Consider the following 15,550-nt stretch of genomic DNA (forward strand, 5'->3'; position numbering starts at 1 on the left):
CGAGTTGCAGAAGGTATTAGAATTCATGATACGACCATTTTTCGCGAAGTTATGAGCTGGTAAACTTGGAATTTGGTGACCCCAATTTCGTTAAGTTGTTGAACTTATATATCTCTGTAGCTCTCTATATAAAGTATCTATTTAACAACATGTTGTCACCTGAGTTAATAGAGAACTGCTGATTGTGTAGATCACACCTTTTCGTCTGCCAACCCGCTCGATTTGCCCCACTGTGCGGCTGGGCGGTCGCGTCATCTTCGTATTCGTCGCTTTTTCGTATTCGGTCATATCTCGGCTCGCTGCCGGCGTCGCCGTCGACGTCTAAGCGACAGCGGCCACTTTAGGCGGCTTTGATTCTGATTGGAAACTTCAGTCTGATTTTGGTGCTCGATCGATTGCAACGTGCCGACGCTCCGTGAAAAAGAACAACCATCCAAACGACAACAGTCAACGACGATCGCTTTTTTTTACACACACTTCTAGTTATTTGTTAATCGCACGAAAGTAAAAAAAAAAGGAAAGAAGAGAGAGAAACCCACAGGATTAGTCACACCAAGTGTTTTTTTAACGTGCTTTTTTGCCGGTGCAACAACAACTCAACCACACAGAATCTCCCATAACAACAACACAGCAGCAAGGAGAAGAATTCCCGAAACACAAATAAATATAAAGAAAAGAAAAGGAATACCAATTCTTTTTTACCTGAGGTAATTCTCTGTCATTTCGACCAGAATATGGGTAGTAAAACGTAAAAGAAGCTGCGAACAAGAGGTCGTAAAGCCATCTCTCTCAGCCCCGTCTCTTTCACTCCTCAACCGTCTTCGCATAACTTTCACACTTTCGCACAGTTTAGCTTAACCTTTTTTTCCCAGTCTTTGCATAACAGTTAGTCGCTAACTGTAGCTATATCTGTACATCTGTAAGATACAGTCATCGTTGGCCGCAATGCAAAAGCTACAGTAGCTTATAGTCGACTTAAGGGCAAACAAGTTGGTCAAAGACACCCCCACGATTTATTATTTAACAGTAAAATCGATAGTTACGCGTAATTGCGGTGTTTAAAATCGATTGCAGACCTTCTTATTGCGTGGGAAAATCGACCTGTGCCAATTTTTTCAGTCCTTGAATAGTTATTTTTAAGCCAGCTATTGCAAATTTATTGATATGAACCACTTGAATGCATTAAATGCCACCCAATAGTGTTCATACTTCGGCAATTATCACCCATAGTCTCTAATAAAAAGACAAAATAAACGACGCCTGCCAATTAGCGAGCGCTACCTGTACCTGTACTGTTTATACGCCTATTTATGTATCTCTGGATGTATCTTTAACTGCGCCAAGTGGCTTGTAAACAAACAAACGGATCTTATCGGGGAATTAGTGCTCAGTTTGTGGGTTTTCGTCGCCAGTTAGTTGATCGAAGATCGTAGAACTAGAACTGGAACAGCTGACAAGGGCGGGGGCGTTACCAAATAGAAAGAGTTAAGAGTTATAAAGCGAAGATAGATATACGTATGTATGTATCTATGTATGTATATGCATGTACTGTATGCATATGCTAATCGGGAGTGTATCTAATTACTGGCGAACAAGTTTACACCGCCGTGGGCCGTCGGCCTTGGCAACCAACTGTTCTACGCTCTTACGCTTTTCCACTTTTCCACTCACGAAACCAGATCACCGCCGAAAGGGATTTATTTTCGGGGAGCGGGGCTTCGGCCGTAATTAGCCATGGTAATTGCTCCCATTGTCGGAGATAGATGTTCCGATAAATCTTCAACGTTCACAATATGCTAAACTGTGTATTGCGCTATCCACCGGGAAAATCTCCTTCTCTATAAGGTGGGTTGCGCTATTCGATATAACACCATCTGTTGCTGAGAGTTAGAGAAACTATCATATATCCATATACTTTCCTAGAAGTTTTTCTTCTAGGTTCTTGTTTGGATCTCAAATTGTATTATTCGAATTCGAATTGATCCTTGGGTGCGGATCTTCTAAACAAAGTATCGTTTGGATTATGGCTTCCAATGTCTATTCAATTTGATAGCCAGACAAAAGTCGGTTGATCTAACTCCGAATCGCAAGCTTGGCTTCAAATTAAGCCAACTATAATTTGAGAAAACAGTGCAAATGGCTTTCCGGCCAGCGAAACAAAAAAACTCCACCTGCACTAATGACTGTGGCTCCGATAATTGTCTGGAATATATATATGTATATATATATGCATAATTCTTTTTTCGTATATGTATGAGATCATTATTGGACTTAAGATTTATACTGCTTATTCGTTTGCTTTGTGGCTGGCTGTGAGCCACCGATTTGGTGACGATTGTCGGCTATATATCACCTATGGATCCAAGCTTGCATTATAATTTCCCACACGCCTAACCATTTGACAGCTGTCCATCGATCAAAATGCCGAGAGAGCCCAAAAACCGAAAATTGAGTTATTTTTTCACGTTTTCCCATGGCACAACAGTGGGGACCGGCTAATGTGTGCGTCCAGTTCTCGTGGGTCTCTTTTCGTATGCAAGCGACGGCCCACGAAAGTGCTCCACTTTCAGAACTTTGTTGTTGCTGCTGTGCTGTGGCTTTATAGTGCCATGTTTTATTCACCTGGGGCGATGTCATACCCAAAATAAGAGGCAAACAATTAACAGCGATACCGAAAGCACAAATAAGTCCACGAAAGCAAACATAAACATGTTTTTTTTCCACCGCTCACCGCCTTCGTCAACCGAAAATGACACAATTCAAATTATTGTGGACTCTATATTCTATATTCTCGATTCTGGATTCTTGATTCGCAATTGGGCGTACGGACAGTGGCAATTGGGTCACTTTAATATGCATATGCACCACACAGTACAGATTGAAGGGGAATCGGGATCGGAATTGAAGCGAAATTGGAATTGAAATCGAAATTGCCATAAAAATACACAACAAAGCACACACAGCAAGTGACGGCAATTAACGCCGGCAGCAAAGTGCAAAGCAATTTTGTTCAGCGTATTGTAGAGCTTTACGCTCCCTGGTAACTAAAAAAACAAAGTTTAACTCAGTACCATTAACGTGAAGTTGATGATCGTGAATTGGTAAACATACGCATAAGTGTGAGATTCAAAATGCAAAGAGAATTTGCATTAGAATACAAGTACATCTTTATATTACTTAATAACACTTTATGGCAAGTCTGAAAGTACCTGCATTTTTTAAGTTTTTGTTTACTGATAAAAATAACAAGTTCTTATCTATAGGGAAATATTTCAGTAAAATATGCATTATTTTTAAACGCTTACTATCTGACATATTTCCGAATATGTCGTGTCCTATCTCGATTGATGTGCATTGAATGGGGAAGCATTTAGTTATGAGCTAATCGCAGTCAAGGTTTATCTGTACAGTGGGCACCGGCTAAGTGGGAGCTCCCGCCTGACCCCGCGACCTTCTCTTTCTCTCTTTTGATTTCCACCTCAATTAAGTTTTAATAAAGTTTAATTTCAATAACAAAAAGATTTCGGTTTTGGCGCAAAAAACCAAAACCAAAACGAAAAAAAAAAAAAAGGAAAAAGTTGGAGGTCAACGTTGCTGACACGACAGCTTAATAAATGAAAAACAAAAACAGCTAAGAAGCGAAAAAAAACTTCAAAATAATTTATCAGCATTCGCACATCAACGAAATCTCGCACGTCACGTCATCAGACAGAGACGGCGAGAGCGGGCGCAGGTCCATCCGCAGTCGCAGTTGCAGTCGGCGTTGGCGTCGACGCCAACAGGTTGCCGCTGCTGCCGGCGTCGCTGCAGAGGTGCGAAATCAGCGGCTTCTTCTTCTTCTCAGTCAGACGGCCCGGTACTTTTAGAAATTACGTCATTGCGGGCAGAGACAGAGGCTCAGTTACACTGGGAGAAACTAGTTTCGATTGAGCACTAAACAAAATGTGTGCTATTCTTATAATCTGTTATTAGAACGCTGGGATCGTTTGCAATATGAATACTCTTTATACCGTTATTTAGCTGAGAGAACGTATATATGTAGATGCTTGGAAATTGTTTGCAGTGCACTCAGAGAGTCGGAGTCTGCTGGCTGCGACGCAGGCAGAGGCGACTTAAGACGCAGGTCTAGACTGCGACCACGCGACCAGTTCTTGAAAAAATCACACACTAGCAAACAAGCGGGCAAACAAACAAACAAATAGGCGAAAACAACAACAAGGCAAAGTTGCAAACTTTTCGCACAGACACACACACACACACGCACATATATCTCTCATTTTGATTTCGCGCATTTTGCTTTATTTTGTCAATTCGAATCGGTTGATTTGGGCGAGTGAAAGCGCTGAAAGTAATGGCAGCGCCATCTGTCGTTCCGTTTTGTCAGAAAAGAAAGCACCAACTCCGCTATCAATCACTGGTGATCCCACAAATTTAAGATTTCGCTAATAACTGGGGAAACGACAGCGTTCATAAATCTCTGGCATCTGCTAGAAAGGTTGTTCATAACTCTAAAACCATTGGTCACCGGCTGATCTAATTAAAACGAACTGCAATTTGGGTGCCAAACTGACCAGATGGTCATAAAATGTTTAAAATACCAAAGGGAAATGATATTTCCTATATAACGCAATGTTACAAATGGGATTATAACTGTTAATATCTAATATTTTGTAAATAGTATTATCCAAAACCTTAGAATTAATTATAATTCCACTTCACAATGTACTTTTATGCATTAATACAGTTCTATGCATTATAAATTTAATGCCTGATCTTAACTACTAATCTGCAAATTATTCGTAATTTCAATTCCATCTGGTTTCGGGAAGTTTCCCATTTGCCTGTCGTATGGCCTCGGTTTGGCTAAATTTAAACAGTTAGCGAAGTTAAGTCACCCCCATCGAGATCGAGGTGTCATTATTGTTAATACAAATGTTATTTGACATGTTTTTCCGCTATAGCGAAACTGGTCGTGTTGAGGTGAGGTGATATCACCGCTTCAACTTCACTCAATTTGTTTGCTAACTATATTTCGATCGCGCTAGCTCATCACCCCTCTCTCTTTCGCTCGCTCTCTCCCTCTCTCTCCCTCTCTCTCCCTCTCTCTCCCTCTATTAAGTCTACCACCTTTCTAGATCATTGTTTAAATAAATACGATCGTGCTAGGCTCTTTGTTGAGGCCAATACGGTCCGCTTATCGGTCAGTGGGAATTGTTCCATGTTTTATTTATAAGCTAAAACGTCAGCCCTCGAATTTGATTCGATTCTGATAAGTGAACTATGCGAAAGTGTCGGGATTTCCAGGGAATAAGGGCGTAAATGGAGCGAATTCCCGTAAACTGAAATCGGATTTAGCCGACTCTTATGCCTGTCATCGATTCTTTGTTTACTTGTTGCTCTATTTTTACAAAAAAAACAATCTCTATCAATCATTTCGTTGGTCTGAATCATTCAATTTGTTACCCTTATGCTAATCTCAGCCATTTTTGGTCATCGGTTGCTTCTGCCATTGAAATCCGAGAACTTATTGGGGGCGTCATCTTTATCATCATCATCATCATCATCGTTTCACCGGCTAGAAGTCTATAAAGCTGAGTGGCTGAGTCAGCCGATGGCGGCTGCATTTGTTGTGTTGGCTGACCGGCTAATTGTTAGTGGCCCGCGGGCGCCATAAAAGGCGATCCAAGCCGCTGGAAGCAACGAGCGTGGGCTCCCTGCACTCCACTTGTACTCCACTCGCAGGCACTCAAACTTGAGCACGAGTTCACTTGGCTTAATTGGCCCAAGGACGGGCCTATCTACAGATATCGAGTTGAGAGCGTAAATGGGTGAACTACATTGAAATAAAACAAGTGCTGAGACTGCATATAAGCGAGATACACTGGAAACAATTTTGGATTAAATTATTCCGTATTTCAATGGAATTTTCTCCTTCCTTTCAGTGGCAGCAGTCCGAGGACAGCGAACGCAAGAGGCAGATCCGATCGCATCTCTACAAGCTGCGCGAGTCGCGACTTTGCAACCTCTATAGGCACGAAACGGACCCAATGTCGGAGCCCAACGGAAACGGACATGGCAACGTGAACACGCTGGCCGGTTACGCGGGCAAGGATCCGTTGGCCACCAGCCACGGCGATGCCCTGCTCGACCAGAACTTCCAGAGCCTCAAGTCCAAGGAGGTGCGCGACTCGACCAGTCCCACCCATGAGCTGCGTTTCCATTCGATGACGCTCAGCCAGCCGAATACCACCGGTTGGGATGTGCAGACCTCCTCGGAGGTCAGTCCCGATGGACGGGCCTATCGCACCGAAACTCTGGCCAAAACAGATGGTAAGTGCCCATTCGTTTTGCTTGGTGGTAGCCCCCTTTGTCTGGCTGGCACCAAAGCTGACCAACAACACAGGCATTTGCTGGAAACTCACTGACTCTATGGACTTGTCGTCATACTGATAGCAAATTTTCATATAAATCAGCCAACTGAGATTACAGTAAATGCCTGAGCGATCTAACCCCCTTGTCCCTTGTCGGTGAAGTTTTGTGTATAACCCAACTCTGTTTGTTCTGTATGTCCATGTCCACCACTCGACCACTCGACCACTCGACCCTCCTCCACCCAACGAACCAACCTACGAACGAACACCAACACAAACGCAGGCGTGGAGAAGCTCAATGGTGGTGGCCTGGCCGAGTTCAAAGGTCGCAACGAGCAGCGCTCGAGTGCCTCCCATCAGGGCGATGACAAGAACTTTGTGAAACAGGCCTCCGATAGCTCGAAGACCCAGCTCCAAGAGACGGTGGTCTTTGGGGACGAGACCAGTGGTCGCACCGAGATGAAGATGAGCTCCACCTCCACCTCGTCCTCATCCAAGGTGGTGTCTTCTTCGTCCACCGTGGAGTACGGCGATGAGCCGCGATATCTGCTGGATAACCAGGAGAAGCCACATAAGCAGCATCAGCCCCATCAGCCCCGCGAGTGGGAGCAGGATCAGAGGCGTCAAGAGCAGCGTATTCAGGAGCAACTGCAGCGCCAAGAGCAACAGATTCGCCAAGAGCAGCTGCAGCGCCAGGAGGAATTCCAGCGGCAGGAGCAAATCCAGCGCCAGGAGCAGATCCAGCGCCAGGAGCAGGTCCAAAGGCAGCAGGAGCGATTCACGGAGAGCCGCGAGCAAAGCAACAGCACCCGGAATGTCCAGACCCAACAGCACTACGAGGAGAACAAGCGCTATGTGGACATGGACAAGGCATCGCCGGAGTATCAACGCCATGTCCAACATCTAATGGAGCAACCCGGCGAGATAATCTCCAATACGGTGGAGTATCCCAAGCCTAATGTCAAGATGATCACTACTGTTAAGCGTCTGCCGGACGGAACCATTGTCAAAAATAAGCGCTACGAGACGGAGCAACTTACTCCCAGTCAGAGCCATACCACGCACAAGCAGACCAACAACCAGACACACAATCAAACCCGTAACCAAGTCCACAATCAGCGCCGCGAGCAGGATGAGCAGGACAGCCAAGCTCGTGATGTAGTGGACAATGTGGAGCAAAAGCATGTGACGGAGTCGCAGAGCTTCTCCTCGGTGAATAAGTCCAGCCGACGTTTCTCCACGGAAACCACCTCGGAGACCGTGGAGGAGTACGATGACCGTGGTCAGCCCATATCCAGGGTGGTGCAGAAGGCACCGACACCCTCTTACGCCCCACCCTCCCATTCACCACGTCAGTCGCCGGCCAAGGACTTCAGCACCCATGGTTTCCCCTCGGTGCGTCCGAATAAGCCCACTCAGGAATATCCCTCTCAAAGACCCGGCATTGCTGGCGAGGAGGTAGTTGTGGTACGTTCGGAAAAGAGTCGCCAAGTGAAGCAGCAGACCAGCTCACAGCGCACCATCGAAACGGAGGTTGTGGGCGATGATTACCAAGAGCCGCAGAGGTCTCCACAGAAGCTGAGGGAGGCATCAACACCCAGTTGGGAGCAGCCCGCCACCAGACGTCAGCCGGTGGAGGAGGATTTTAGCACTCATGGCTTTCCCTCGGTGCGTACAACCACCACAAGCACTCGTCCCGATCAACCCGATGGTGAGGTGTTGCACACGTCCAAGACGGTGAGTCGCAATCAGAGCGCCAATCGCAAGACGAACACGGAGCGGATCATTGAGACACAGGTTGAGCATCCCAATGCCCCATCGCACTCTACTCCGCGATCCGGAAGTCCACGTCGATCTCAGCCACGGGACGATTACACCAGCTCGCCACGCGGACCAGCTGGCAAACCGAGTCAATCGCGGCCCAGCACCACTGGAGGTAGCAGCACCACCAAGACAACCACCACTTCGGAGCCGTTGACGCGGCGTCAGCTGCAAAAGGAGCGCGAGGTGGATGCCGCCCATCGGGCATTTGCCGCCTCGCTGCGCAGCAGTTCGCCGGCGGACAGCACCACCTCGGTGGGTTCACACCATCAGACGCCACGATCGAGCGTTTCCTCGAATCGCACCTTCCGTCGGGAAATGCGTGAGGGCTCCCATGACAGCCAGGCGCCATCGGAATCGAGCAGAATTAGCTCGACCACTGTGACTAGGCACACCACCGGTGGCAACGTCACTAGCAACACCATCAAGACCAAGACCACCAAGCCGGTGAAAACTCCCAGCGAGCCAAGGTCGCCCACCCCAAGGGCAGGAGGAAGTGTGACCACCACCACGACCACCATTACCACCAAGTCCAGTCCCAGTCCAGCACCAGCCTCACCCACAACCGCTGCACCACCCACCTCAGCACCAGCCAGTTCCGCACCACCAGGTACGAATTAGAGAAAAAAAAAAGTTTGATGACTTTTTAGAAAAAAAAAAAAATAATAGAAACCACATGAATATATATGCTATATAAATATTGGAACTATGAACTATGTATATGAATGTATATCCTTCAGATAACAAGCTATCACAGTATACGTATACTACCACTAAGCCCGGCGATATATTCTCTCTGCCACCAACTACTCCTCCTACTATTAACAACGAACCAACACTAACCACCACCCGCAATACAACAACAACCACCACCACCACCACCTCCGACAACCTCCAGAATCACCCGAAACAATCTGCAATCGAACCTGCTACCGATACCGACTCCCAGCCGATCCGCAAGGTGAAGCTGAGCGCTAATGAGGCAAAGGTGGTGGAAGAGGCACCCTGTGTGCGGCGTCAATATTACCAGCTGGGAAATGAGGGGGAAAACCCCGAGACGCCCGAGAGCTCAGGGACCCCTGGTAAGGCTTGAATTCAACCAGTAGTAGGCAAAAAAAAAGAAATAAAAAAAACAATAAAATCAACAAACTCTGTACACCTAACTATGCTATCTTTACTTCTTTATTTTTTGGATTTTTTTGCAAATAAATATACTTGAAAACTGTTTACCAAAACCGCAACTCTGAAATGTTCAATGTTCAATGTCTTGACCAAGCACATTACACAAAAAAGCCGAATTTGCACTGAATCACAAACTGGGATGCCAATTCTGTGGGTGGCAGACTGAGAGAGATCTGCGCCCCTAACTCTACCACTACAAGTCTAACATTTCCTTCTCTCGAGCTTCCACTAATGGGTGTATCTCTATTTGGTTCGAAATTGCCTGAGAACGTGCCTGTGCCTGCCTAATACCGTAGACTTTGCCTAACATCCGTAGCGGAAGCTGCCAGCGTAGATGTAACTAATCCTAACCAATTAACCAGGGCTATGCCATAGTAGACACAACATACGTTCACCACACACACAGCGGTTGAAGAAGTAGACGAGTTCACATAGCGCCTTGCGTCCCCCAGTCTTATGCCCTGATCCGTTGCAGCCAACAAGAAGCCCCACCAAATGAGGAGGCCCCACGACGAACCGGAGCCACAGCTGAGGCGTAGCTCCAAGTCGCCCAGTGTGGAGCCACGTCAGGTGCAGCGGGAAACTACATTTGAGGGTCGTCGCGTCTCCCATCCGGAGGATCGGGAGATCTCGATCGACGAGCTGATTCTTATCGAAGAGACGAGCGGAGCTCCTGGTTCGCCCACAGTTCCATCACCTAGGGCTCAAAGTCCTGGAAAACCAGCGACTAGGTCCCACAGTCCCGAGAAACCACAGCCTAGAGCAACTCCCAGACAAAGTCCTGAGAAGGAGCAGCCGGCCTTTAAGCAACCACATGAGGTCTACACGCCTAGCCAACCTGAAAAGCAGTTTCCCCGTGCTCAGAGTCCCGAGAAGACTCCTGGATGGACCCAACCCCAAGTCTCACCTCGTCAAAGTCCCGAAAAGCAATTGCCCCGAGCCCAGAGCCCCGAAAAGGGTCCTGCAGTAAGGCAACCAAGTGTTTCTCCCCGTCAAAGTCCCGAGAAGCAAGTACCCGACCCTCAGACCCGCGATCAAGGTCCTGGTCTTCCCCGTATTTCACCTCGCCAAAGTCCCGAGAAGCAGTTGCCCAAGGATGTTCCCCAGAAGACCCGCCAAAGCCCGGAGAAGGATCTAACCAGCCAGCAAAGACGGGAGGAGGAAATATTCCGCAGCACCATTACCACTACACAGAAACGAACCACCAACAATCTAAACGAAGAATTTATAACGAACGAACGAGATAACCAGAATCAGCCCCTTTCCGAAAAGAAACCACAGGTCCCAGCTAATGCTGAACCGAACACCAGGCCGTCTGAGACGATTGAAAGTCCAGATGGTGGATTTCCTTCCAAGTCCACTGAAGTTGAGGCTCAGCCCGAAGTAAAGGAGTCACCCACCTACCGCAAAAAGGGCTTGACTCGTCGTGAGACCTTCGAGGATCGCTGTCGCCAGATTTTGGGTATGGAGGAAGATGGCGATACTCAGGGAACTTATACTGAGAAGCCGAATAACGAACAGGAGGATGTAAATGTTTCCAACACAACCATAGAAACCATTCAAGTTAAGATCGAGGATTGCCCCGATGATGACGAAGATGATAAGCCACGCCGTGTGACTGAGACATATGTGGTGCGCACGCAACCTAAGATTAAGGTGGAGGAGGAGCTCTTTGTGGATGTGACCGAAGCAGAGGATGTGGAAATTCTGGTTAGCCCATCGAAAAAGTCACCCAAGGAAGGGGATAGTCCTAAATATTCAAAGGGACCAGAAACTCCCCATTCTCCCAGAAAGGATCAAGGGATTCCGAGCATTCCAAAGAAGGAACACAGTCCTGTTCATTCCAAGAAAGAAGAAACTCCAAGGTATCCTCAGGAACAAGATAGGTATCCAAAAGAACCAGAAACTTCTCTATATCCCAAGGAGAGTCCTCGCAATCCAAAAGAGGATGCCGAGACAATTAATATTAATGAAGAGACCACCATTGTCATTACCAAACAGGGATCAAAGTCTCCCTCTCCCAGGTGGTCTCCTTCTCCTGAACGTAGAGTTCCTAAGAATCAACAGCCTCCTTCTCCCACGGCATCGCCATCCGTATCTCCCGTTTCTGGGAAAAAGATTCCCAACGAAGTGGAGTCAAACTTTGTGACCGAAAAGATCATCGATTGCAGGGGAAAAACCGTTTTAGAGAAAATCAGCCAGAGACCGCGTACTCCAAGTCCAACTACTCCCAAAAAGTATACGAAGCCATCGCAAAAGATTCCAGAGAGAGTACCCGAAACTGAATCGGAGCCAGAAAAGGATTCCGAATCGGAGACCAAGAAGAAGACCAGTGTAAGTGTCACAAAAACTGAAACCGAACGTCGCAATTCACGCACCACTAAAACCAAGCAGCAACTGCCGCTCAAGGAACCACAATCAAAGGTCCCAGCTGCGAAGAGTCCTCGCAAGGATTCCCTAACGGGTCGCAAGCGGGATAGTCTGGTGGAGGAGACTCGTACCACTACGACAACCACATCCACTCGGCAGGGTCGGAAGCCCAGCGATACGAATGGCTCGCCTTCGATTAAGGATCGTCTTCGCTCTTCGCCGCGCAAGCAAAAAACTTCTCCCCAACAGACACGAACGCCCACTCCGGCACAAACCCGTAACCCAGAAGATGACGTAGATGGAGACTCCTCTTCCCCAGATGCCAGTCCCACTAGGGTGGGTAACGAACGTCGCCGATCTAGCAATATTTCCGTGCACACGGAGATCATCATAGATCACCTGGCGCCCAAATCACCGAAAACGGAGAGGCGACCCCAAGGTGGCACCGGAAACGTACCCAGTCCGATTAGAAAGCTTCCGGTAACGGAGCGCAAGGAGTCAGCACCTGTGCCCCGAGTGACTCGACGCGATAAAACCGAGAAGGTCACGCGCTCCACCAGCGAGAATATCATTAAGATGAGCGGTACTAAGCCTCATCCGGAGATGAGTAGCCTTAAGCCAGGTGGAGATAGGAGCCGGCCCAGCAAGTGCTGCACCACCAAGACGATCAATCTGAGCGAGCAGCGCATCAACACGGCCACTGATATAGAGGGTGTGATCATCGATATCCAGCAGGCGAAGAGCTCTAGGGAGCCATCTCCGGATAGGATTGTGCCAACTCCCGTGCCCGCTGAACTGGAAACGGGAAAGCCGCGCTATCCGGATGTGGTACAGGAGCCCGATGATGAGCCGCGTCGCAAGCCACAGGTCACAAATATTCCGATTTTCGAGGAAGAATCTCAAACCTATGTTGGGTGTCAAATTTCCGAGTTGCATAGCTCAAATGGCATAGAGGTTGATATTCTGGATAATCCCACTGTGGAGGCTCCCAAGAGCCTGGACTATCCCGTAAATACTCCCGATACGGACGAGAGTCTGCTGAGTGTGCACGAGAAGGTCTCACGATTCACTCACTCAGCCGAGAAGGTTAAGGAGCCAAAGGTCTCCGCACCATTTAGCAGGGAATTTGATGTGAACGCCAAGATCCCTGAAAATGACGATTGCCTGCTTAGCATCAATCAGAAAGTAGATAAATTCTTGCGCACTGCCGAGAATGTTACCAGGCCTTCGTCACTCTCTTCTCGGCCTGAGATCGAGCGTCCAGGATTGGAGGAGATAGATGAGGAGCTTTTGCGCGACGATTGTACCCTGAGTGTCTCCCAGAAAGTTCACAAGTTCATCGACACAGCCGAGAAGTTAGCGCCCACCATGCCACAGAAGTCACCACGTTTGGTAGCCAACATTGAGCGCCATATTTCCCGACAGAGCGAGCCAGAGCGCGAGCTGGATGAGGAGTCAGAACCAGAGCTAGATCGGGACACAGATGTGGAGGACGACGATCAGACTAGCCAACTCGAGACGGAGGAAGAGATCACGCAAACTGTAACTAAGAAGGAAACCCTAAAGGAATTCAAGCAACAAACTAAGGAAACCAGAGAGACACGTCGGGATCCCAAGGCTGAACCCGAAAAGGTTCAGAAGAAATCACCTCAAACTAAGCTCAAAGAAGAATCTGCAAGGGTGCCCAAGTATCAGGCAAAGGTTTCACAAAAAGTGTCACAATGGGAGCCTAAAAAGCAGCCTCAAAGGGAGCCAAAGGTGACTCAAAAGGAAACACCATGGGAACCCAAGAATCAACCCCTTTCGAAGCTTAAAGATGAACCTGAAAGGGTGAACAAAAGGGAACCAAAGGTGCCCCAAAAGGAATCTCAAACCAAGCTCAAAGAGGAACCAGAAAGGGTGACCAAAAAGGCACTCCAGAAGGAACCTCGCAAGGAACCACTGAAACAATCCGAAGAGCCGGAGTTCTCCCCCGAAGAGGAATTCGATGATGAACCTCTGCCAATGACCAAGACACACACCACAGCTATTGAAATTAAGCGTCAGAAGGATATCCTTAGCCGCCCGTCTGTATTTGGCCAGCGCACGCCGGAACGCAAGTCCAGCACTACGCCATCGCCAACTAAATTAAATGGAACTCGTGGCCGACCTAGCCCCAGCACCAACTTGATTACCGAAGAGAAGAGATCGTACAGAAATCAGGTGACCAATGTGAGCAAGCCGGGAACCAGAAAAACCACTCCCTCGGCCTATTCCCCAGCCCAATCGCCGCCACCCAAGGCCACCAGCATTTCCAAACGAATGGAGCAAATCAGTCAGCAGTCATGGGTAGTTCAAGATGTGGATGTGGACGTAGAGGTGGTGGGACCTGCGCCACCTTCCCACATCAGCGAGAAGCCGCAAGGAAAGAGCCCATCCCCAACGTCATCGCGATCGCCATCGCGATCTCCCTCCCGATCGCCCAGTAGACGCACCTCCACCAATTTGAGCACGACCTCCACAACCACCACCACCACCACTGAGCACCACCCGAGCACCACCAAGACAACTACCCCAAAACCGACTCCAACTAACCCATCCAAAGACGAACCCGAAATCACACCCATTGAATCCCTTACAGAAAAGAGCATCACCACCACTTACACGACGAACACCACTGGACGAAATGTGGCTAGCCGCAGGAATGTGTTTGAACCAGTCCATGAGACACAGGTGGATTCCGAGCCAACTGGTCGTCGTCCCTCGTACATGGATCACACAAAGAGTTCACTTGAGCACATTCGACGCGATTCGCTGGAGATCAATAAGAGCCACTATTCCAGAAAGTCCTCCATGGAGGATGACTCTCCTGTGGAGCCACGCAATCCCAACTCATCCGTGAAATTCGATGTGCCAAGAAAGACTTCGACAAGAGGTGCGGATGAGCCACGAAAGACTTCGTTGAAGGGTAAGGATGAGGACTCCGATTTGGAGCTGGAGATCGAGGAAATTTTCGATCTGCAGCGACTGGAGAAGCTATTGGAAACAGTTGCCAGCTACGAAATGCGTCGCCGCATTCGTGCACAAATGCGTCTTATACGCAAGAATATGATCAATGCGGGTACAACTACCACCATCACGACCATAACCACGAGCACAACTCCGGGCAAGAGTTCACCCCTACCCAAGAGGCGAGATCAGAGTCCTGCGGGCGCTGCTGAAGTAAAGACCAAGGAAGTGCGCACCACCACAAGTCGGCGCCAGCAACAACAGCGCGTGGAACAGGTGGACAGTACAACTCCAACAGCTCCGGGAAAAACATCACCTCACGGTAAGCCGCCAGTGAAGCCGAGGGAAAGAAGTGCCAGTCCCGCGCAGAAGCGCCGCATTAGTCCGCAGGGAAAGCACGCGCCCGGAGACAGGAGCACCACCACAACCACTAAGGTCACCACCACAAGCACCACCCGCGGTGCTCCCAACAAGCCAGCTCAAGGACCCATTTGGGCAGATCGCTCGAAAGTGCTGAAGGGCCATCCGACCGTTCCCCAAACGAATGGAAGCACTCCCCGGAAAGGATCCACTTCTAGTACCACTTCGAGCAGTGGCAAGATCACTCGCACAATGACCAGTTCCAGCACCACGACTAGCTCCAGCAGCACCACTAACACGCGCAACAAGCAGCGCGAAGAGGACTCGATCACCTCCAGCTATGGTGTGGGTCCAACGGACGAGAACGGACTGCCGCTCTTCGGAATTCGGGCGCTCAAGAAGAAGGCGACGCCACCGGCAGAGGAACCATGTGAGACCAAGCAAGGTGAGTAGTTGGT

At 48.5% G+C, this 15,550-nt stretch overlaps 1 protein-coding gene across 13 annotated transcripts in view; it reads left to right on the plus strand.

Annotated features, from left to right (window-relative positions):
* Positions 1–15,550, plus strand: part of LOC117147129 (microtubule-associated protein futsch) — a 39,749-nt gene that overhangs the window by 5,143 nt on the left and 19,056 nt on the right. For 10 of the 13 annotated variants that reach the window (XM_033313895.1, XM_033313896.1, XM_033313908.1 and 7 more), the window contains exons 3-6: positions 5,943–6,330; positions 6,655–8,802; positions 8,933–9,274; positions 9,850–15,537. In XM_033313895.1, the coding sequence (XP_033169786.1) occupies positions 5,943–6,330; positions 6,655–8,802; positions 8,933–9,274; positions 9,850–15,537 (8,566 nt within the window). Of the gene's footprint in view, positions 1–382; positions 708–5,942; positions 6,331–6,654; positions 8,803–8,932; positions 9,275–9,849; positions 15,538–15,550 lie in introns of those variants that run through there. The other 3 variants (XM_033313898.1, XM_033313907.1, XM_033313897.1) reach the window with 2 other exon arrangements.

The sequence above is a fragment of the Drosophila mauritiana genome, chromosome X (genome assembly GCF_004382145.1).
Source record: "Drosophila mauritiana strain mau12 chromosome X, ASM438214v1, whole genome shotgun sequence".
In the NCBI taxonomy this organism is placed as follows: domain Eukaryota; kingdom Metazoa; phylum Arthropoda; class Insecta; order Diptera; family Drosophilidae; genus Drosophila; species Drosophila mauritiana.